Below are 24,179 nucleotides of genomic sequence, written 5' to 3' on the forward strand. Positions count from 1 at the left end.
TCTACCTTTTTTTCAGCAGCCACTTTGACTACTGACTGTTTACTAAGCATATGATCTACTGAATTTTCTATGTATTCCAAATCCTGTTCTTATACAATTGAATGTCTAAAACAAAAATACAAAGCCTTGAATTTATCCCTAGTACATTTTATCTGGTTAGTTCTGCGACTTCATTTCAGCATGCTAAAATCCTTTGGGATACAGATTCCACTTTCACATATACTTGCTTACCCTCACAGCCTGCCTTCCATTTCTTCCTCTAGTTATTGATAGAAAAGTTTGTTAGAACAAGGACAAGGGCAGAGGCCTGAAGCAAAATTTTGATGGCAATGGGAAACTATTTTACTAGGAATAAGTATTTTTGAAGATTCAGGATCCCAATCCTACCCGCCAGTCTGGCCTGCCACAGTTGACTGAACCTCCATTCTGAGAGCTACTTTCCTTAGATGTTTTTGCACATTTTCTTTATCCAGAAATTTTATTCTTGTTGGTGAGGATTATTCCCCCTTCACCTTTTCTTTGAACTTTATTTCTTGATTTTTAACTTTCTTCCCACCTCTTCTAAGATTTGAAATGATCACAACACAACCAATGTTTCAGATTATTCTGTGAGGTGAATGAGAATTCCAACAAATATGTGAGTGTGTTTGTCTTCTGATTACTGTATTATCTTTCCTCTGTTTGAATTTTGTGTTTTGCATTACAAAAGCATTAGCCATAAACTCTGTCTAGCCAGGCAGACTGTAACATACTACCAGAAAGACATAACTTCTGTTTCCCTTCCTTTTCATTCTCATGCAAATACTCTCTACCACACATTTACACTCAGGTTCAGGGATTTCCATATTGTAATTTTTCCCTTTTGAACAAAAGATATACTTCCACTGACATAATTCAGTCATAAGTCCTATCTTACTAAATCTCAGTAATACCTAGAGGATCATATATTTACCTTTTTAAATTTAGAAATGATTTCAAAGTCACAGAAAACTTGCGAGACTAGCACAAAGAACACCCGTATATGCCTTACCCAAATTCACCTACTGTTAATATTTGTCCAATTTCCTTTAGCATTTGCTAACATTCCCTGTTTTTTTGGAACCATTTTAGAGCAAACTGCATACATCATGGTCTTTCACCTCTGAATTCTTCAGTGTCTATTTCCTAAGAATAAGGAAATTCTCTTACATAACCACAGTATAGTTACCAACTTGAAGAAATTTAACCTTGATGCAATAATTTTATCTAAACCACCATTTATATTCCAAGTTTTGACATTTGACCAAATAATATTCTTTATGACATATAAGGAACCCAATATTGTCCTTGATAGTTTAGTGTCAGGTATTACATTTAATTGTCATATCTCTTTTGTCATATCTCCTTTAATCTGGAACATTTCTTCAGCCTTTCTTTGTCTTGAACAACACTGACATTTTTTTAAAAATGTCCTTTTATGTCTTTATTATACTTTTTTTGATCACCTAGTTAAGATGTTGTCTGATTTATTCACTGTAGTTACTACTTTTTCTTTTGCCACTAATAAGTAATCTGTGTGGTATATTTTAAAACCATAAAAATACCCTGCTTCTTCATCAAACCATCTCATCCCCACCTCTACCCTTGTTTTATTATCAGTTGATGATACTTGCCTGAATCAATCATTAATATGATGATTGCAAAATGATTATTTTACAGTTGAATATTCCCTCCCACATTTTCAAGTTGGCGCTTGGCATTCTACTATAAGCAAGAGCCCCACTCCCCATTTCCTCCCATTTGTTTATATATCAGTATGGGCTGATGAATTCTCTTTTTTCGATTGTTAATAATTATTTACTGCCCTTACTTGTGTTGGTGTTCAAATTGTCAAGATGTAGCCATTGGGAGCCTTTCAAGGTGATTTCTGAGTCCATATAACATTCCCCCATCATTTTCTTGAGCACTTCCTTACTTTCTGGCATAACAAAATGTTCTAGGCTCATTTTGACCTTATTCTGTCCCAGCCTTGAAATCAGTCATTTTTTTTCCCCAAGGAACCCTGGTTTCTTTTAGTGGGACAATATTAGAGACCAAGGCTTGAGTGCTAGATATGCTAGATATACACACAAACATCCATATATGTAAGCATGTGCGCCCACATATAATATACATGCATACATACTTTATTTATGTGCACATAAACATACGTATATTTTAGGAGTCATGAGTTTACATCAATACCTTAAATTCCAGTCCATCCCCACAGGTTCTTTCCTGCCTTTCTCCATTCTGTATTTGCATGTTCCTTCTTCCACAGTATGAACGCTGGCTCCCAACATCAACACATGTACTCATTTGCTCAATCCCATAATACATCTAAAATAGTTTCTGAATTGCTTTGTCCATGCCACTACAAAAACAAACTGGCTAACAATACTTCAGGATTTGTTTGAGGTTTTCCTTCCACCCCCACCATGTTGGTGTAATTATGCTGTTCATCTGAAATGCGGTTGGGTTTGTTTCAGTTTGCCTTCAGTTTTAGTCCCCACTTTTCCCATCTGTATTGATTTAATTTTATTTTTTTGAATTTGTAAAACAATGTGTTTCCCAAAGAGGATGCTATACAAAAAGGTACATTCAGAGAAATGTCATTTCCTCCCATATCTTTTTAATCCTGTTCCTCCACCCCCTACCCCTTGTAGATAACCAACTTCATGAATTTTTTATTTATCTTTCCTGTTTTTATTGTTGTTGCTTTGTAAATCCAAGCAAATATATGCATGTTTTCTTATTTTTCTTTCTCTCAAAAAAGTAGTGTACTGCATCTATACTACATATACATATATACTTTTGGAATTTGCTTTTTTCAATTGACAAAATTTCATTGAAATCAATCTATATCAGTTAATAGAGATCTTTTCCTCATTCTTTTTTCACAGCTGCATAGTACTTCATTGTGAAGTTTTTCCTTGTATTTTTGGGTGTATATCTGGAGATTATATGTTTTCCTCTTTGTATTAAAATCTTATGTGCAGCTTATGATTCATACAGTGTATTGGTAACATAGGCAAGGCCTCAAACATTGCTCCTACCCTTTTAATCCATATTGTCTTTTAATGAGAATCACTGGGCACCTCCACCAATTCTTCCTCATCTTTCTGCAGCATATCTGTTTGCCCTCCATTATGTTTCTTTTACTAGTTTTAATTTAGACTCTTCAACTTCCCCTCAGATTAATTATAAACCTTTGATCAGATCTCTTGCAAAACACTCATGACTTATTATTTTCAATTTTCAGCCTCACTAAATCTTGTACTAGAGTTGCATAGAAATGACTGAATTCACTGCTTATTTTCCTTGCCCTTCCCTTTCTACCCTCTAGTAGAACTGTGGCTAAAAACTGGTAAACTAACTGAAAAGCAGGTAACAGTAGAGAGAACTCTAGATAATCTGCAGACTAGAATGTTGGTTTTTCTTTTATTGAAAGCTTGCCAGATACATGTTTTAATTATGTACATTTCCCCTGTTTAAGTTAATATTTGCAGTCTAAAATCCATCAAAAGCAGAAGCCTAGTTCTCTGATCCCTTTCCTTACTTGGAAGGGAGGAAGATTACAGATAACAATGTGCTCCTGGACCACTCAACCCAAAATGAACATGGGAATCACACAACAGAATGTGTTGTGTAAGAATGGGGAGATGATATCTTGCTTTGGTTATCATGTCATCTCTTTGGCTTCCCTACGGTGCTGTGGAGACCAGCTAGTTTGGGAAGTAAGGGTGAGGATGGAGTAGGAGAGTGGAATCGTAAGCCCTGAGAGCCTCACTACCTTGCAGAGACAAAAGAACATTTTTGTTTGCCTCATGAACTGTGATGTAGTAGAGAGAACACTGGGCTACCATTTAAAAAATACCAGGGTTCTACTCTCAGCACCATCACCGACTATCTGTGGCCTTGGGCAAGTCACTTTGCTTGTCTCAATCCTAGTTTCCCATTTGTGAAATAAGGGACATTCAGTATCTACATGTCCCTTTGGGTGAGTTTCCATGTTTCCGTGCTCTGCACAGGATTGCTCCATCCATATAAGACCAGACTCAGCTCTCAGAGGAGTGGACGTTTGGAGTAAATATCCAGAGCCTCAATAAGAGCGATGATTCTGTGACTCTGTATAGTAGCCATTCCTGTGTTATCTGGCAAAAAATAAAAATTGAAATAACCTAACTTCTGCTAGTGGTTGCATTAAATTGCCAGAAGCATGGAGCCTGGCCTAAGCCTAGTTCTGTGGCAGTAATGAAATAGTGGAATCATAAGCCCTGGTTCATCTCATTACATCTTCTAAGACTCAAAAGAAAACAAAATGAATTCACTTTTGCGGGGGTGGCTTTTGATGAATTTTCAGTGTGTTTTTCATTCTGTCTCTCTTACCTGCTGGCTAATGTCCTTGTCTTTCCCCATTTTACAGGCCTGTATAATTCAGTAGACAGCTGGATGATTGTGCCCAACATTAAACAGAACCATTACACAGTGCATGGACTCCAGAGCGGGACTCGCTACATCTTCATCGTTAAAGCCATAAACCAAGCCGGTAGCCGGAACAGTGAACCTACCCGACTAAAAACAAACAGTACGTTGTGGTAATTTCAAAAGGAAAGATCAATTTTCTTCTCCACGCCAGGGGAGCACATAGCCTGAGCAGGCACCCACAGCAGTGCATGGGGAGCAGTGGAACTGGGTAGAGGAGCTATACTGTTGTAGTTTGTACTTTGGGCAAGGAGTTTGTTGGTGCCCATGGAACACTGTTGTAGTTTGTACTTTGGGCAAGGAGTTTATTGGTGCCCATGGAAGATTTGTGGACCCAGAGATATGCACAAAAAGACTGGTAGCTCGGGAGGATGTTAGTGAAGAGTTTTCTCTGCACTCCACCCCTTATATTTGGGGGACAATTGCATAAAAGAGCATTATTTGTGATAATCTAGCAAAATCCTACTACAGAGAAGCCATATCTGTTAAGAATGCTTTTGACAGCAAATAACAAAAAGTGCAACTAACATAGCTTAACAAACAGCGTTTGTTAATTGCTTAAATGAATAATATATATTTTCTCTCTCACACATGCACATAGGAAGAAGTTTGAAGGTAGGCACTTCAGGGCTAGTGCAGCTGCTTTGCGATGTCATAAAAGATGCAGGCTCCTTCTCCCTGTGTGCATTGGCTTCTAGCCACATGGCTGCAAGATGACCACTGCAGCTTTCAGATGTCATATTTCTTCTCAAGAAAGGAAAGAGGAAAGAGTTGGTACACATAATCCCTTTTATCTGGAAAACCAAAACTTTCCTAAAAGTTTCCCCTGCTCTGTCTGACTTCTGCTTCCATCTGCTTCCATTTTCTTAGCCGCCCCTAGCAGCAAGGGAGGCTGGGAGATTGAGTATTTAGCTTTTCTGGCCTCTATAGTGAAACCGAGTAAGAGAGAAAAAGTTGAGAAAGGGTAATGTGTTAGCCAACAGTGTCTGTCACAGAAGCATTCTGTATAATAAATCTCTTGCCATACCCAGCAACTGGTCCCTCAGTAACAATGTTTTTGTCATATTGTTATAAAGAATTCTCTGTTGTGAATGATCCTACACAATAAATGTTTTCTCTGATCATTGATGATGCAACAGTCACTCTAACAAAATTGCCTAATTATATGTTATTTACATCCCAATTGTAAGAGGGCAAAAATAGTTGTCCAGTTGCTGAGTTCTCAGGGTTTTCTGGTTCTGCCATCAAGCAGCAATTACTTCATCAATTCCCCTTACCTCAGACATCATAACACTATTTCCCTTAAAATCTACCCAAATCCCAAACAACCCACTGAAATTAAGCAAAGTACAAAACATATTTGAGAACATGAAACTTTGAGCACTCCCTTTTACTTTGATAATATATGATGCGGGGGACAGCTTATTAGCTCCTTTTTGCTTGGAATATGACTTCCCACAAATTGCTTTTAGGAGAGATCCACATTTTTTCCCACAGTGGGAAAATAAATGCCTTTATGAAGGTCGTTTTATGGGAGATTGACCTTTATTCTTACTTTATTGAAAACTCTGGCTTCTGGCCTTTATTTCTTAATAAAATTTAAACAGCAGCCAACTTGCACTGGACCAAGAGTGATCATGATATCGAGCATACCCTGCCAGTGATGATGCTGGTGGAAAAGGTAGAATTTTAAGATACTTCACTGTGCTTTTTCTTTTTTTTTTTTCTACTTTGTTTTTCAGGCCAACCCTTTAAATTGGATCCCAAAATGACTCACAAGAAGTTGAAGATCTCCAACGATGGATTGCAGATGGAGAAGGATGAAAGCTCTCTAAAGAAGAGCCATACCCCAGAGAGGTTTAGTGGCACAGGGTGCTATGGGGCAGCAGGAAATATATTCATTGACAGTGGCTGCCACTATTGGGAGGTGGTCATGGGTTCCTCAACATGGTAAGTGGATCCCATTTTCCTTTTCCCTTCTGTCCTCTGTCATTAGGTTCCTAGGAGATTCATTCTATAGCACAACCATAATACCAATAAGTCAAAGTTAAAAGGTATGTGATGAAAACCACTCCCAGAAAAATTTGCCAAATTTTTCATAAAATAATGGAAAATATACTGGACTAGGAGATAGAAATTGCCACATTGTTCTAATTGCTAACTTTTTAAAGCTCTAGTGATATCAGCATTATGCATCTAAGTGTAAACTATTTAAGGAATAAACATGTATCCTATTTGTTATATATCATATATGGTGTCTAACACAACTCAGATCATTCATAAATGTTTATTTCTGTCTCCTCTCCACTGTCTCACAGGTATGCAATTGGCATTGCCTACAAATCAGCTCCAAAGAATGAATGGATTGGCAAGAATGCCTCCTCATGGGTCTTCTCTCGCTGCAATAGTAACTTCGTGGTGAGACATAACAACAAGGAAATGCTGGTGGATGTGCCCCCACAGTTGAAGCGTCTGGGTGTCCTCCTGGATTATGACAACAATATGCTGTCTTTCTATGACCCAGCTAACTCTCTCCATCTTCATACTTTTGATGTGACCTTCATTCTTCCAGTTTGTCCAACATTTACAATCTGGAACAAATCCCTAATGATCTTGTCTGGCTTGCCTGCCCCAGATTTTATTGATTACCCTGAGCGGCAGGAATGCAACTGCAGGCCTCAAGAATCCCCTTATGTTTCTGGGATGAAAACCTGTCATTAAGTTTCAGGAGAGCATATAATTCATCGGCTCTCTAGTTCAGCAATTCTTCCCTCCTACACCTAAGTTAGCGTTCAATATATGAGATACAAAATAAAGTTTGTTTGAAGCATCCAAAATAACTAGATACTGCAGATTTAATTTTTGTGCATTAAAGCTTATATTTGAATTAATATATTGAGTTTCTCAGAACAAATTATCTGAGTAGTCTGCGTTCAAGCCATTGGAGAAAAATTTAGAAAATGCCTCTGTTGTCATTGGAGAATTAAAAGTTCCCAGTGATTTAGGAAAATAAATTATATTGGAAGCAATTAGGGTAATTCTAGTTAAATAATGTGGAAAGATGCCCCGAATAAGGGGCTAGCCAGCCAGAAGAGGGGGGTGGTCAGCCTTTCTAGTACTGGCCAGTTTAGCCATGTAGAATTTTGAACGGTGTCAAATTATCACATACTATATTTTACTTTTGATGACAACCTATCATCAAGGTTTTGTTAGGAAACCATGAATGTGTATATGTAATATATAAAGTGAACACAGATATATATACTTTATATATATTCACTTGCATATGTATGTATATATATATTCACTTTATATATTATATGTACAAAAAAACTGTTTTTTTTTTCCAAACACCAACTCAAACTAGAACATAAAACTTTTTAATTTGCTCCTTTGAGTGAGAAATATACTGGAAGGGAAAATAAGTTACACCATCCATTTTTGTCCCCTAAAGGAAACATCAAAATCAATCAACATTTCTTTCTTCCCTCTATCCATCATTGCCCTCCTCCCTCTTGTCATGCATACATACACATGCAACCATGACATAGATAATGGGAAGAACTCTATTGGATTAGGAGAGATTTGCAGACAAGATTGCACAAGAGATGCTGTTGCTGGATAGAAAATCGATCCAGGTAGAAGTGATGCTACCTACTTGAGGATGGCCTTCCGAATTGTTAAAAATTCTGTCATAGACTATTTAAAAAACAGTTTGACTACTCCCAAGTACATACAGTTATGAGAATTAGGCTTTTAAAAAGTTGCAGAGTGAAGGCTCTTTAGGAACCTACTTTACTTAATCAGTAAAAATGGCGTATTATTGATGCACCAACTATTCACATATAAATGTACTTGCATTTTCAGATAAAACACTTCTGAAGTACTTAAGAATGTCTGAAAACAGTTTGTTTTCTTAAATTGGATAAATAATCATTCCTTTTGCAATCTTGTTTACAGTATTCATTGGCTTAGCCAATCACTCCATGCAAATGCAGACATAAACTTCATCCCAGTCCTGACCAGTATAGTTGAAGGAAATGGAGCCCTGTGGTCTATGATTTTTTTTTAAATTTGCATTGAAGGGATTGGGGATGTCAGAGAACCAGAGCTTTCTCCTTTCCAGGAGCTAAGATGGCTTCAGAAGTGTTCTCCTGGTATTTGTGAAAATATTACTGCTGTAAAATTACAAAGTGGTAGCTGTAACAACTCCCCCAGATTGGAGACTTGAAATGTCAAAACTCCCCTCTTCCTTTCCCCTAGTTTGGTGGATGCTTATTTATTAATTCATTCAATAAACTATTAGATGCCAGGTACCAAACTACTGCCATGGGAGTGCACATACTAATAAAATGCTCTACCTGCTGCCAATGGCTTACTATTCTGTGGAAGAAACAAAGTATATAATCCTCCCCAATAACAGTTATGTATTGTTTGTTCACTTAATGTGGAAAGCAAGACTGATGCAGACACACAAGGAAGGCTCAAAAATATAAATCTAGCAGCAACGTTATCTTTTTTGGTTTTAAAGACCATATGTACTTACTGCTAATCAGGAAATGAGCAACCTCAGTAAAATTCATCAGTGCTGGTAAATAGCTTGCTGTAGTGGAAAGCTCATAACCTTTGGATTCAAATGATCCTAGTTTTTCTACCATTTATTAGCGTTGTGACCTAGGACAAGTACCTCACTTCTCTGAGCCTCTGTTTCCTCCTCTGTAAAATAATGTCTACTTCACAAGGCTGTTTCTAAGGTTAAAAAAGATAGCATATGTAAACTGTCTAGCTCAGCACTTGACATTTCTTAAGTGTGCCATAAATATTAATCTCTTTCCCTACCCCCAGCTCCAATACAGTGTAGCAGTGCTTTAAAATGTGTGTCTTTCATTTCTCAGTCACCTTTGTCTATTCCCTAGGGCCTATCCCCAAATTCTTAAACAAAAAAATGATATTTTTCCCCTTCATAAAACTTTTCACTGGCTCCCTTAGCACCCAGTAGAAGGTCCCAACTCCTTAGAGTTTGGCTTTTCATGTCCCTGTTTGCTTACACAGCTTCATCTTTTGCCACTTTCCCCCTCACATTGATTAAGCTAGCCAAGTTTAACTATTTACACAAGTTATTCTCTGGGCCTGCAGCAGAAACATGATTAACAATTTTAATGCCCAGAGTAAACAACAGAAATTTTTCTTAAATTAAAGGAATAGTGTGAAAATGCTGTAAGTACAGAAAATGCAACCTCCATCCCAGTAGAACAATTTCCTTTGCCTTGTCCTTTGCTCTCCAAAGCTGTTCACTTATTGTGGTGTTTTTTATATTTTAGTGCCCTGGGACAAAGCTCTAATTTCCCCACCCTACTTTTGACTCTATCCTGGACTACCTTTCCTCACTTCTATCTCTCTCAACCAGATTAACTCTTTATTCCCTAGACTGGATGATGTGTCCCTCTTTGGAGATCCCATGACACCCCAAGCATCCCCCTCTCTCAGCAATAATCACATTGTATAGCAGTGTTTTTCAAAGCATGGTCCTCACACCACCTATGTTAGAATCATCTTTAGTGTGTGTCAGAACAATTGATTTTGGGTTCCCACTCCTGACCTAACCAGAATATCTGAGAACATAGGCAGGAATTTACATTTTTGACAAGCTCCTCATGATTTTGATGCATAGAAAATTTTAATGTATAATCATCTTCCCTACTAGACTGAACACCTTGAGGGGAAGGACTGTGTCTTTTGTTGTTGTTATATTTTTAATACCTGGCACAGTGCCTGGAACATTAGCTTGCCTAATGTTTATTGAATGAATGTACCAATGAAAAACTGAATTATGAAAGTTTCCCTCTTGTACTCTCACGTTCATAGTGATGTTTGTTACTTCCTGGGCAGAAAAGCTTGGTTACTACTCCATTTGAGCTGTATTAATTCTATTTTGCAGAAATATCAAGGCTCCTACATAATAAATGATCATTGTCCTCCTCAAAAACTCTTTGGCAGTTATCTTGGGGAAATGTCTTTGGAGCATATGGCACCATTCTTTTCAGTAACATTTCAATCTTGTCAAACTTTGTTCTTTGAAGGTGGATTTACATTTTGGTTATAGCCAAAAATCACTCGGAGCTAAGCCTACTTAGAAAAGTGGAGAATTAAACTGGGTTTGGAGTAAGCAATGAAGTTTAACTCTGAAGTCCCAATTTCTGAGCCAAACAGTGAAAAATGACTTCTAAGATACAACATGGTGGCAAAGTATTCAGTGGGGGTGTGATGGGCCCCAGATATTTACCTCAGTTAACTTGACTTTTATAGAATCCTGGCACTGCCATGGACCTTAAGAGAAGTAATTGGCTACCTCTAGCTAAACCCAGCTGGACAAAGAGAATAGGACCTGTAGTTAACATTTTCAAAGAAGGTGACTCCATAGGCTTTTGTTGTTGTTGCTCTACTCAACCTGTTCTCCACAACAGTTTCTACCAGAAGATTATTTTATGTCTGCAATTTATGCTTGTTTCCACTTTTTATATTGTCTTACTGAAGAAAGCACAAAAATAATCAAAAATAAAGTAAAACCTGTTTTGAGAGTGTGAAAGAAATTTTAATGCCACATTGAGGTTCTGGCTACTTGTAAGCAAGAGTAACTGCATCTGGATGTGTTTTTATTATACAATTCAGTGTGTATCTTTGGATGCAGTGAAATTCAGATTGCAGCAAAATCACTTATCTGTTCCTTTTGGCTAAAACACACTAGGTGAATTTTCTAAACTTCCATGATTTACATATCTATATATGACTACCAAGATGGAGCAATCCATGGATAGACTTTTGAATAAACTCAAATATTTGATACGGCTTCCTCCAAGGAATGGAGAATGTCAGGCAGGTAGGTAAGAACCACTCCTACAGTTATTTCTAGCTCCTGAAGCCAACTGCAGCCTTGGAACCAATGGCTGTATTTGGCTATGTATTACAGGTTGGCCAAACTGATTGCCATCAGGTCAGGCAAACTGCCTTTTATGGTATAGTCTGCCAGATTCAGACATATGCTGTGTTGTTGTTATTGGCTAGACTATTAGACTATTGTTGGACTATTTTTTATCAAATGCTTTACCACACGACTGTTTGTATTGGGAGCTCTGGACCAACAGTGTCTTTGCTAGTGACAGAAATATGAGCATCTGTGGATTACACAGCCTCATCCCTCTCTACAATATCCCAGTCCATCTGAAATGCTATATTATGAATTAAATAAATATATATGTATTCATGAATTCTTGGTTGTCTCTCGCTGGAGTTTAATTGGGGGAGGACTAAAAGGAAGATAGCCATGAATTCTTCTGGAATTCAGTAAGTGACTAGGGGAAACCAAGGATCATATAATAGGTAGTGATCTGGATAGAAAGGACCCGGGGGTCTGGAGTTCAAAATCCAATCAAGAAGACTTTGATTTCAGGAGCATGATGTGGTCAAGAAGACCAAAGAAATGAAGATATAGGGTTCAAGGAAACATGACGCATTCAGTTTTAGAGATTGGAGCAGAAGGTGAGAATCAAAGAACAAATAAAATCCCAGTGCTGGAACCCATTGATTAAAATTAGGGTAGCACCAGAAGCAAGTGAGCCGACTTACTGTTAAAACACTTGGCCCACAGGAGGAGACTGGGAGGAAGCTAGGAAGTCCCTCAGGGCTGGAATTGGGCATATCTTAATCAGATTTGTAGTGGCACTAAGACTAAAAGGGATCATGCGATATGAAGTGAATGAAGCAGGGCAATCAAGGGTGGCAGCTAGAGAAGTGACTTGAAACAGGTCATCAGACCAGGGGCCTATAAGAACTACAGCCCAAAGGTAAGAGGAGTAAAATATAAAGGAGAAAAGAATTTGGAACATTGTGTGTTTAATGGTTTAATTGAAGAGCAACCTAGGCAAATACCAAATATAGGGCTATTACCCATAGCCAAGATTTTAATATTTTTGTGTGTGTGTGATGATGTTTGGAAAGGCCATCTCCATTTAATGTGCCAGGACAGGGCAGATACGGGATTCTTTATGCTTCCCTATCTGAGAATAGAATTGGTCCCAGAGTTTCAGAGAATCTGAGCCTGTAGTTCGGAGGGAGGAGGTCTCAGTTAAGATGGTTAGGAGTAACAGAGACCAAATAGGTTGTTACAAGGTTATTAGAAATGTATATAGCATAACAGCTAATGAGAATGACTCTCCTCCACCATGAATTTCAAGGAATGGAGGATCAAGCTGGTTTTCCTATACTGTTGGGCACAATACAAAAATTACAATTGCGACTGATCTTTTCGGGTCATTCAAGAGCAGTTATTAACCACTAGTTCTGTTCCTAGTACTCTTCTCATTTCTGTGGTGGGATATTAAGATGAAAAATATTCCTAATATTTACAATGGAGTACCCAATTCAGATAGTTTTACATCTATGAACTCAATGAGTTAATAGTGGTAGTTGACAGAGGGAGCATTTACTAGAGACACCAGAGTGCAAGTAGAAGCTCTTACCAAGATCTAGCATGGAGACTTGTACATAGTATGTGCTTAGTAAATGCTGGTTGAATAGAATCAGAATCTGATAAGCAGAACAACAAGTAGGTCACCTCATACACTGTGAAGTTGGGTGAACTCACCAGCACCATGTGTATAATCCCTCTCAGGCACATACTCCTGGTCCAGGATTCCCATGACTGCTTCTTTCCATTATTCTTTAAGGCCAGGTTCCTTCAAAGGAAACAATTAGAAGAATTAATAAATTAGCCACCAATAATGTGCTAATGGAGGAATGTGGGCAAAATTCACACAGAAAACAAGACATTGTTTCTCAGAAAACAGGAAATGTTAACAAGAACCTTCCAGGGAAAATGTTTTTGTTGTCTGACTTGGGACTGACAAGTTGGAGAGGGCAAGCTTCAGACTTTCCAGTTTAGAAGGGTCAGCCGACAATGCCTTGGAAGGCTAAGCCCCTGCCAGGGGAAATATTTTGGACCAAGAGGACTCTTTCAAAGGGGATATAGATGACAACTGAGTCTCACTTAGCACAATGCCTGTGATCCTTCTAGAGCACAAGGGCTGGCCTTGCACACAGAATACGAAGAGGATCTGCTACTCTTCCAGGCAGATTAAAAGTCCCAGGAAATTGAATTTGGGCTGATCTTCCCTTTGATGTATAGTGATATGAAAAAGCTACTATCAGCAACACCTCTTTGTTTGACTTAACTTCCTCAGTGATAAGAGAGGGTCATGAGATGGCCCAAAAATGTGAAATTCACAGTAAGCAACTGTCAAGCACATATGGCAAGTCCAAGTCCAAGGCCTGACTGATTTAGTAGGTAAAGATACAAGGAATCACTTTTAGATTCAAACAGTTTATTATTTACACAGTGAAACAAAACGCAGTCAAAGTTTCCAGCCCCAAATGTCCTTGTCCCAAACAACAGAAAGGATGACACTGAAACACAAGGGACCAGAAGACTTCCAAATTACTTGTGGGATACCTCACTGCTAAGAAGCCAATTATAGACTGCATTTAAGTGGCTTTATAGTCTGTAGCTCTATTCTGAGGGAAGTGGGTCAGGAAGTCTTGTACCTCATCAGACATACCTGGGAGGTGAGAGGCTATGAAAATCTGTCTCATGAAGCTTGCCAAGGGAGATAAGGAGGCAAGTGGGAATTATCTTGAAGCAGCTCCTCTCAGGCCTCCCGTCCCTTGTGCTCTGGAAGAATCACAGGCATTCTGCCAAGACTCAGATTAGCTGTGGTTCAAGCCTTTCTCGAGGGATCATTGTAGATATTGCCAAGTGGCTAGGGTGCCAGGGTAGAGCCATTCTCATACAGAGACTAGTTGAAGGGCCAGGTAACTTCCTCAGGGGAAAGCAAAAGGAAGCGAAGTCAGGGTCTTTTGAAGTACCTCTTCTCTTCTTCCCTTCTGCTGACCTTCCATTCATGTCCTTTCATTTTTCTCAGTGTTTTGGGAGTTGGGGGTGGGGATGGTGATGGGGCAGAGATTAAATGCATAATTAGAATATAAAATAAATTCAGTCTCTGAAAGATTCAGTACCAAGGCCAGAGAATTCCAAGGCCTGGGTCCTTTGCTATCTCTGGCTCTTAGTTTTTCAACTAGGAATTAAAGGGTATGGGTAATTTCTAAGGTCCCTTCTAGCCCTAACAGTATTAATTACCATAAATGCAAATTTAGTGAACGTAGTGACAGGAGCCTGATGTGCATACCTACCTCAAGAATATTGGGACATGAGGGCAGATCATCGGGAATCTTACGACTGGGACAGAGAAGTGGATGACATTACTGTTACTTTAGGACCATCATCAGAATCCCTTTTGGGGTGACTATCCTTCCCCTTACACACTTCACTTCACTTGGACCTCCCTTGCCAATCCTCTGCTTGAGCTTTCTGCTTCAGCCTTCTCCCCAATCCTGCTTGATAACTGTACAAAATGCAAATACTGTTTTAGCTAGTGGTGTCTTTGTTTCAAATTTCAGGCCAGCCATCTGAGAGTCTTCAATGTGTACATGCAGGGAATTGTCAAAGATATTCTACTTTCCAAGGCCAGAGGAGGTCACTTGATATAGCAACAAACAGGGGTCCTGTGTGCCACTTTCTCCAATTATGGTCTACCCAATCCAAACTGCCACAAATACATCCCTTAAAAGGCAGAAGAGAGAGTCGTGGTACAGCCACCACTCCAAGTTATCATTCCGCCATTCATTTATTCACTCATTCAACAAATATTTTATTGATAGTCTCTTTGAGGCAGGTGCTGGAGTTCGGTGATGAATAAGATACATAATCCCTCTCCTCATGAGACTCATAATCTAGAGGGAAGACAGAGTATCAAGGAATGAAGACTTTGAATCATAGGCGCTCATTGACTGGTTGCCTACAGTGTGCCTGGCACTATGCCAAGCACTTGAGCTGCAGTGATTCATTCAATCCTCCCAGCAATCCTATAAGGTTAAGACTATTATTGACTCCCTCGAACATGAAGAGTTAATCAATCCCTGCGCCCATGCCCAGACCTGCAGATTCCTATATGCCTGGTGAGCTGCTAACCAAGGGTCTTAGCCATGGCTGTTTTGGGTATCAGGTAAAGTTTAAGGCCCAGCACTGAGGAAATAAATGACCCAGTGCAGCAGCTCTTGAAGTCAGGGTTAACCGGGAAGGCCTTCCAGGTCTTTGCTAGACACCCCCAAAACTGCCCCCGACGCGATTTTCCCATCCTCTTTTTTTCTCCCCTTTCCCTCCGGCACCCTATTGCCCTCCCTTTCCAGACTAGCCCCTCCCTCTGGGCCGCCTCCTCTCTGAGTCATTTCCCCTTCTCCGCCCCAAAGACCTTGGCTTTCTCTTGGAATCCCTTCCCCTCTGGCGGGAGGTAGAGGAAGAGCAAACTGACTTTGGGCATCAGGTGAGCGCTTTCCCCAGCGAGGATGAGAAACGCCTCCCCGCAGTCCCCTGACCCCCCCGAATTCGGAAGGACGGGAAATCCTGGGAGTTCCCTCGAGCCGCGCGTGGGAGGTGCCACGCCCCGCCTGGTGTCTCCTGGGATGTGAGGTGGGAAGCTGTGGCCCAGTCGGACGGGCCTGTGTGGCTGCGACCGGCTCCGGCGCGGTGAGCTCAGCGCGCTGGGGAGGGACCTAGCTGCCGCGAAGCTTGGGGGCGTGGAAAGGTCGGCTCCAGAAGCCAGCCATTGGGAGGAGAGAGGGGGAAAAGCTCCGAGCGGTGCATGTGGAGAGTGCAAGCGCGTGCAAATGGGCTGGTACGTGTAGTGAGAAGGCATGAGTGTGTATGAAGGGGTGTAGAGAGGTGCGTACGTGGGGAGACGCGCGTGTGCGGGAATGCTTGTGTGCGTGTGGAGATGTGTAGGGGAGATGCGAAGATGTGATTTACACAGATGCGGACGTGGGAGTGTGCGACTGGTGACATAGAGATGCGTTTGAGCGTGGAGACTCATGGAGAAGCCCTTGGGGGATGTGCGTGCGTGTGCATGTGGAGGTATGCGTGAGGGGATATGGATTGATTAATAATATATATGCGTGCGCGTGGAGTGCGTGCGTGCGTGGGGGTTCGTACGTGGGGATGCGTCCATGGGGGGTGCGTGCGTTTGGGGCGCGTGCTTGGTGGTTGCGTGCGTGCTGGGGAGGGGAGAACAGGAAGGAAGGTCGACCTACGGCGGGAGCCAGATGCATGCTTAACTGAGAGTAAAGATGGCCTAGAAGCTCTTGCTGACAGAGCTTTAAGTTAGGATTCTTAACCTGTTTGTTTTTCTTGAGGTGGGCGGTAGGATGCACATGGCACCGTTTGAAAATAAAGAAAACTATTGACCAATTGACCACCTCCTTTAAAAAAATGCCCATGATTTGCATGTAAACACAGAAGGTTCGTGAACCCACTGATGGTCATCTGTAGATCCTAGATTATGGTTTTAAACGGGGAGAAGACCCAAATAGATTACGTTGATATCCGCCATTGTGTCTTCTGATTGTGTCTTCTCTGTGAGAGAAGAAATGGAACAGCCGCTGTCCTTGGGTTGGTGTGGCTTTGAGGCTAGGTTTGCTGCCCCTGTTGGACATGGTGCCAGCAGAGTGGGGAGTGTAAAATGGGATCACTGCCCAGAGTAAGACTGCAGAAGGGTGCCTCGAGGCCTTCAGGATAAAGCTCGGTCCCTCCCTGGCAGATCACTAGCCACAGGTTTTGCGGGTTAGTTCCTTGATAAGGTTGGAAAGTGGAGATTTGTAGTTGCTTTCTTGCGTGATTCCTGTCCCACCTCGGCCCTGGCCCCGGCCCTGACAGCCTGTGGGTGGTGTCAGGGAGTATGAATCTAACTAAGGTTGGGACTTCGTTGGATAAGTGACTAGAAGGAGAGCAGCAGACTTGGGTTCTGATCCCATCTTTACGATTAACTGTGACATTAAGCAGTTTTCTTGATCTTCTTGTGCATCATTTTATTTATTTATTTATTTATTTATTTATTTATTTACTGAGACTGAGTCTCGCTCTGTCACCCAGGCTGGAGTGCAGTGGCGCAATCTCGGCTCACTGCAGCCTACGCCTCCCGGGTTCAAGCGATTCTCTTGTTTCAGCCTTCCAAGTAGCTGGGATTACAGGCACACACCACCACGCCTGGCTAATTTTTGCATTTGTTGTAGAGATGAGATCGCTCCATGTGGTCTAGGCTGGTTTGGAGCTCCTGACCTCAAGCGATCCCACCTGCTTCAGCCTCCCAAAGTTCTGGGATTACAGGCGTGAGGCACTGCACCCAGCCTCACATTCCTCATTTATAAAATGGTAGTTCACAGGGTAGTTGGAAGTTTAAATAAGACTATAATAAATTCCCAGAACATGGGAAGCTTTTAATAAATGGCTGCATACCTAGGAATAAATAATGTGTGCATATATTTTATATATGTGTGTATATATATACATTTGCAGAAAAGTTAAAGTTAAAAGTTTTATTCTGAAATAATGTCTTAAACTACTGATTTCTTTTGGTTTCTTATAGGCATACCTAGTTGTGCTGTCAGCCAAAGCTCACCAAGTTCATCTTGTAAAGTCACATGCCTGAAGTAAGTGGGACTTTATTTGGAATTATTTGCAGTGTTCAAGTAGATAATTATTAGTCCACCATCAACTCTCACTTAGATTGCTGCCATGGTCTCCAAATCTTCGCATTTGCCTGCTTCCCTCTTTCATTCTCCATGTTGCAGTCACAGTTATCTTTCCCTCTGAGAGGCAAAATAGCCTACTGGTTTGGAGCACAGACCTTGGAGTCAGACCTATCTCCTTGAGATCCCAATTGCACCCTGCTCCACCACTTTCTAGCTGTGTGATCTTGCACAAATTGCTTCATTTCTTTTTGGGGGGATTTCAACATTTTAATTTCTTTTTAATATGAGTCACTTTCTGCAAGCTAGGAAACAGATTCAACCTAAGACAATCTAGTCCTCTGGAGATCCAGGCTGAGTCTTTCGATCTTTAGCAGAATGACATCATAGTATAAGGTGCTAGCAATAGAGTTATAAACTCTAAATAATAACCACTTATCTACATTTTTCATTAGGAAACAACCAAAAGTCCATTACTTAAAGACATGATATACAGAACATACTGATCTACAAAAGACCCAACGACCCAAATTATATGCTGCCCAACCTACTGGTGAACTGGATCAGAACTGGCTAAGGATTGGTAAATAGAGAAAGGGTTTACACTTTGAAAACTTCTTCTGTGGTTAAAAAAAATCCTGGTTGTTATCAATAAGAAAACAAGTGAAAAATGTTACAGATGGACCCACACTGATATTTGACTTTACCAAGGTCTTCCACCAGAACATGAAGGTAGACATAAGTGTAGGAGATTAGATATTGAGATATTTTAAAAATAAATTACGTAGTAATAAGAAGTTAGACATACAGCATTATTCAATTTGCTACAAGAACAAATGGACAATGAAGATTATTTAAAAGAAATGTTCAACTCTAAAGAGGGTGGTGGGAACAACATTTTCCACTAGAGAATAACCTCCCATTTTCTCAGACAGTTAACATTGCTGTTCTTCCATAATACATATTCATATGGAAAAACTTGTCCAGAGCTTTTGCCAGGGCCAGGAGATGAAAAATAGAGCATTTTTTAATTAGCAGATTGTAAGCTCTGCTAACATTTTTTGGGATGGACCCATAAAATCTGGCCGTTGTTTTGTTAAACTTCTGTAAACTGCAGAATTCCCTAACCCTCAGTTAGCTTTGGTTTTTGCTCGATATCCTGAAGCTGGGCACAGTCTCAATGTAACTCTTCTCCTAGGGGCTGAAGTGGGTGCTAGTCATCAAAGTTTGGAATGTCATTTTAGGAGCAACCTCTAGAAGTAATCCTGGTAAGCCCTAGAAGTAATCCTTTGGATGCATAGTAGGCTCTGTGCAGGTGGTAAAATCTGGGCAGGAATACCAGAATGTCAATGATCAGGACTGGAACTGCCCAGTCTACCCCTGCTTTGCTGATGTAGCTAGAAGGTGAGCCTATGATAATGAGAAAGGCACTAATTGAAAAACAGCACAGTGGCAAGTGTAGTGGCCTTATAGGGGATCTTAGGAGGGCTTTTCTTAAACTGAAGGTCAATGTAGCCATCATCTGTGCTGTTGAGCCTTGAGTATTTCACTTTACTAGTGGAGATTCCAGCCAGGTTGATGTGGGAGGGCATCATAACACACTGACACAGCTACAGTTGGAGTGCCATGCCAGGCTGCCAGTGGCGAGACTTTGCTCACAGTTGGCAGCAGAGGCACTCAAGACTGTGCCACCTAACTGCCACCCAGCTCACCCCAGCAAGGACTAGTGCCCTGGAAGTCTACTTCACCTCTTTTAGAATATGTTTCCTTATCTGTGAAAGGGGACAATGCTGATACTACCTCAAGGGTTTTGTGAGAGGTTGCAGAGATAATGTATGTAATGTTGCTCACAGTAATTGCTCAATAAATGGTAGATTAAAAATGCAAGGGCAGTGAAGTAGCCAGCAAGAAAGTGGTTGAAGTGATGTACCATGGCACCTACACTGGGTGGGGATTGAAGCCATGAGGTGATAAGGAGCTGCAGAATGGGAGAAATCAAAGGACGGGAGATCTTGATGAGAATGAGAAATGTTTGGCTGTGAAATGAGTCCTTGATCAAAAATTTTTTTAAAAAAGAAAGAGAATGAGGAGTGGGTGTTCTGAGAACCAAGAAGTAACTGGACTAGGAGGTTGTAGCCAAAGATTAGGCTAGTAGAGTTCAGTAATTCTAAAGTGGAGCAGCTCCATGCCTATTGGGTGGTCTGGGAAACTAATGACTAGTTAATGACTTAGAAAGTGGCATGTGGTCAGAGGTTGCTGAAGTAGAGGAGATCAAAGGGCAGTGAAGCTAACATGTTGGATGAGTCATCCACAGACATTGATGTTGCTTACATGATGGCAGGGCTTGAAATGGAGAGAAAAGTGGAGCCAGTGCCAAAGTCAAGGTTCATCCTAATTAACGGAAGGCTGTTATTTATTTCACAAATATTTACTGAGCCTTTACTAGATGTCAGGATGTAACAAGACAGACAAGAATCATGCTGTCATGGAGTTTACAGTCGAAAAGGAGTAATTAAGAGACATTAATAATCCTACCTATAAATAGAAAGCTGTAAACTGTGATAAGAGCTACGAATGGGCCAGGCGCAGTGGCTCACACCTGTAATCCCAAAACTTTGGGAGCCTGAGGCCAGGAGTTTGAGACCAGCCTGGCCAAGATCGTGAAACTCTCTCTCTACTAAAAATACAAAAATTACCTGGGCGTGGTGGCATGTGCCTGTAATCCTAGCTACTCGGGAGGCTGAGGCAGCTCAGGGAGGCTCGCCTTTTGCTTGAACCCAAAAGGCGGAGGTTGCTGTGAGCCGAGATCGCACCATTGCACTCCAGCCTGGGCAACAAGAGTAAAACTCCCTCAAAAAAAAAAAAAAAGAAAGCTATGAATGAAAAATAAGGGTTCTGTAAGTGTTATAACAGGGTTAGTTTCCAGACTAACCCTGTCTGGAAAGTTAGGGGAGGCTTCCCTGAAGAAGTGATGAGGACTGAAAGATAAATTAGGGTAGATGGAGGTGGATGGTGGGTAGGTGGAAGACGTGTTCTAGGTAGAGGAAACAGCATGTGCAAAGACCTGAAACTAGAATATGTATAGTAATTTGAAGAACTGAAAGATATGTCCTATGATTAGAGCATATTAAGAATTACTCTAGCCATAGGAGAGTAATATGAGCTGAGGCTGGGTGGCAGGCTCCTTAAGGATTTGGGCTTTATACTATGAGCATTGGTAATATTTGGATGACATGATGATCAGGCCAGGCACGATGGCTGGCACCAGTAATCCTAGCATTTTGGAAGGTCAAAGTTGGTGGATCACTTAAGCCCAGGAGTTTGAGATCAGCCTGGGCAACCTGGACAAACTCCATTTTTACAAAAAATATAAAAAATTAGCCAGGCATGGTGGCGCATGCCTGTGATTCCAGCTACTCAGGAAACTGAGGTGGGAGGATCACCTGAGTCTGGGGAAGTTGAGGCTGCAGTGAGCTGTGATCATGCCACTGCATTCCAGCCTGGGTGACAGAAGAGACCCCGTCTCAAAGAAAAAAGTCAGACAAATAAGCATACAGGATAAATTGTGAAAGGTCAGTTTAGGTGTATGTTAGTATAGGGGAGTATGTGTGTATGTGTGTGTGTATACATAAAATACATAATATGTAAACACATATAATAGATGTATGCATATATGATATGTAAAATGATACATACCATTTCATCACTTTAAAGAATGCTAAATGTACAATGGTTATATTTCAGTGTCCATACATAGACATCCAACTCATTCTTTTCTTTAAAAAAAATTTATTACTAATACAAATAGAGATGGGGTGTCACCATTTTGCCCAGGGTAATCTCAAACTCCTGGACTCAACCAATCCTCCCACCTCGGTCTCCCAAAGTGCTGTGATTACAGGTGTGAGCCACCAAGCCTGGCCCAACTGATTCTCAAGAGTTGCAAACTATTCCGTGTTATCGATGTGTGATGACTTATTTAACTATTGCCCTATTGATAGACATTTAAGTTGTCTCTAATTATATATTATTTTGCAGTGTGCACTGTTCACGATAGCAAAGACATGGAATCAGCCTAAATGCCCGTCAATGATAGACTGGATAAAGAAAATGTGATACATATACATGATGGAGTGCTATGCAGCTAAAAAAAAAAGAAAAGAAAAGAATGAGATCATGTCCTTTGTAGGAACATGACGCAGCTGGAGGTCATTATCCTTAGCAAATTAATGCAGGAACAGAAAAACAAATACCGCATGTTCACACTTAAACGTGGGAGCTAAATAATGAAAACCAATGGGCAGAAAGAGGGGAGCAAGAGACAATGGGGACTACCTGAAGGAGGAGGGTAGGAAGAGGGAGAGGATTAGGAAAAATAACTATCATACTATGCTTAGTACCTGGATAACAAAATAATCTAAACCAAACCCTTGTGACATGAGCTGACCTATATAACAAACCTGTACTGCACATATACCCCAAACCTAAAATAAAAGTTTAACAAAATTGCAATATGCCATTCTATAACTTTTTTTCTCTAATATTATGCTTCAAATTTTATTTTTAAAATTACAGGAATACACAAGGAATTACATGAGGAATATATGAATATATTATTATAAAAATGTAGAAATGTGTAACAATGAGAGTAAATGCTTATATAGGCCTTACTGTGCCCAACACCACTCTAAATGCTTTAAAGAGATTAGCACGTTTACTCTTTACAACAATCCATGAAATAGGTACTGTTATTTTTTTCCATTTTACAGATAGAGACACTGAGGGCACAAAGAGGTCATGTAACTTGCATGTGGTCATACAGCTAATTATTGTTCGAGCTGGGCTCTTAGTCACCTGATTGTTTTCCTTCACCTCCACCCAATTGAGTGCCTTACCTCAAATGTGACAACTATTCTTTGTGTCGTTTGCAATTTTATCTACCTATGTAAAACACATGCAAAATATTTATGTTTTTGGTGTGTTGGTTTTCTTTTTATGTAATAGGTTGATACTGTGTTATCTTGCAACTAGCTTTCTCCACTCAACCATGTGTCTTTGACTTTTTTCATGCCTTTATTTTTAAATTAATAATATATAAGGATATTTTCGTGGTAAAAGATCCAAATAATACACAGGCGTAGAGAGAGTAAATCTTGAAATTTGCCTTTCCTGACTGCTCTCTGACATCTCACCAAAAAAAAAAAAAACAAAAACAAAAAACCCCCAATAAACAACCAACTGTCCACAGTTTGGTGAGTGTCCTTACAGTCTTGTTTCCATGCATTTTGTGTGAATAAATAAGTATTTATATATATATATTTATATAACATGATTCCTTCATAATGTTATACGGCCTTTTAATTTCTTATTTATTGATTTAATTACACATGATACATGAATACATTTTTCTTTTGAAAGATTAGAGCACTACACAGAAGCTGAACACTTCCTTTGATCATCATTGATTTCCTCTCTACCTCCTCTGTCTCTGCTCCCTATTTGACTCTTCTCCTGCATCTGTTTTTTAAAATTATACTTTAAGTTCTAGGGTACATGTGCATAATGTGCAGTTTGTTACATCAGTATACATGCGCCATGTTGGTTTGCTGCACCCATTAACTCGTCATTTACATTAGGTATTTCTCCTAATGCTATCCCTCCTCCTGCCCCCCATCCCATGACAGGCACCTGTGTGTGATGTTCCCTGCCCTGTGTCCAAGTGTTCTCATTGTTCAATTCCCACCTATGAGTGAGAACATGTGGTGTTTAGTTTTCTGTCCTTGTGATAGTTTGCTCAGAATGATGGTTTCCAGCTGCATCCATGTCCCTGCAAAGGACATGAACTCATCCTTTTTATGGCTGCATAGTATTCCATGGTATATACGTGCCACATTTTCTTAACCCAGTCTATCATTGATGGACATTTGAGTTGGTTCCAAGTATTTGCTGTGGTGAATAGTGCTGCAATAAACATGTGTGCTGGTGTCTTTATAGTAGCATGATTTTAATCCTTTGGGTATATACCCAGTAATGGGATTGCTGGATCA

At 40.3% G+C, this 24,179-nt stretch overlaps 1 protein-coding gene across 2 annotated transcripts in view; it reads left to right on the plus strand.

Annotated features, from left to right (window-relative positions):
- Positions 1 to 7,394, plus strand: part of MID2 (midline 2) — a 98,416-nt gene extending 91,022 nt beyond the window's left edge. For both annotated transcript variants that reach the window (XM_011958734.1, XM_011958735.1), the window contains 3 exons: positions 4,445 to 4,606; positions 6,246 to 6,453; positions 6,822 to 7,394. In XM_011958734.1, coding sequence (XP_011814124.1) covers positions 4,445 to 4,606; positions 6,246 to 6,453; positions 6,822 to 7,224 — 773 coding nt within the window. In that variant the 3' untranslated portion in view covers positions 7,225 to 7,394. The remainder of the gene's footprint in view (positions 1 to 4,444; positions 4,607 to 6,245; positions 6,454 to 6,821) is intronic.
- Positions 7,395 to 24,179: the final 16,785 nt, after the last annotated feature.

Source organism: Colobus angolensis, unplaced genomic scaffold, assembly GCF_000951035.1.
Source record: "Colobus angolensis palliatus isolate OR3802 unplaced genomic scaffold, Cang.pa_1.0 Scaffold472, whole genome shotgun sequence".
NCBI lineage: Eukaryota > Metazoa > Chordata > Mammalia > Primates > Cercopithecidae > Colobus > Colobus angolensis.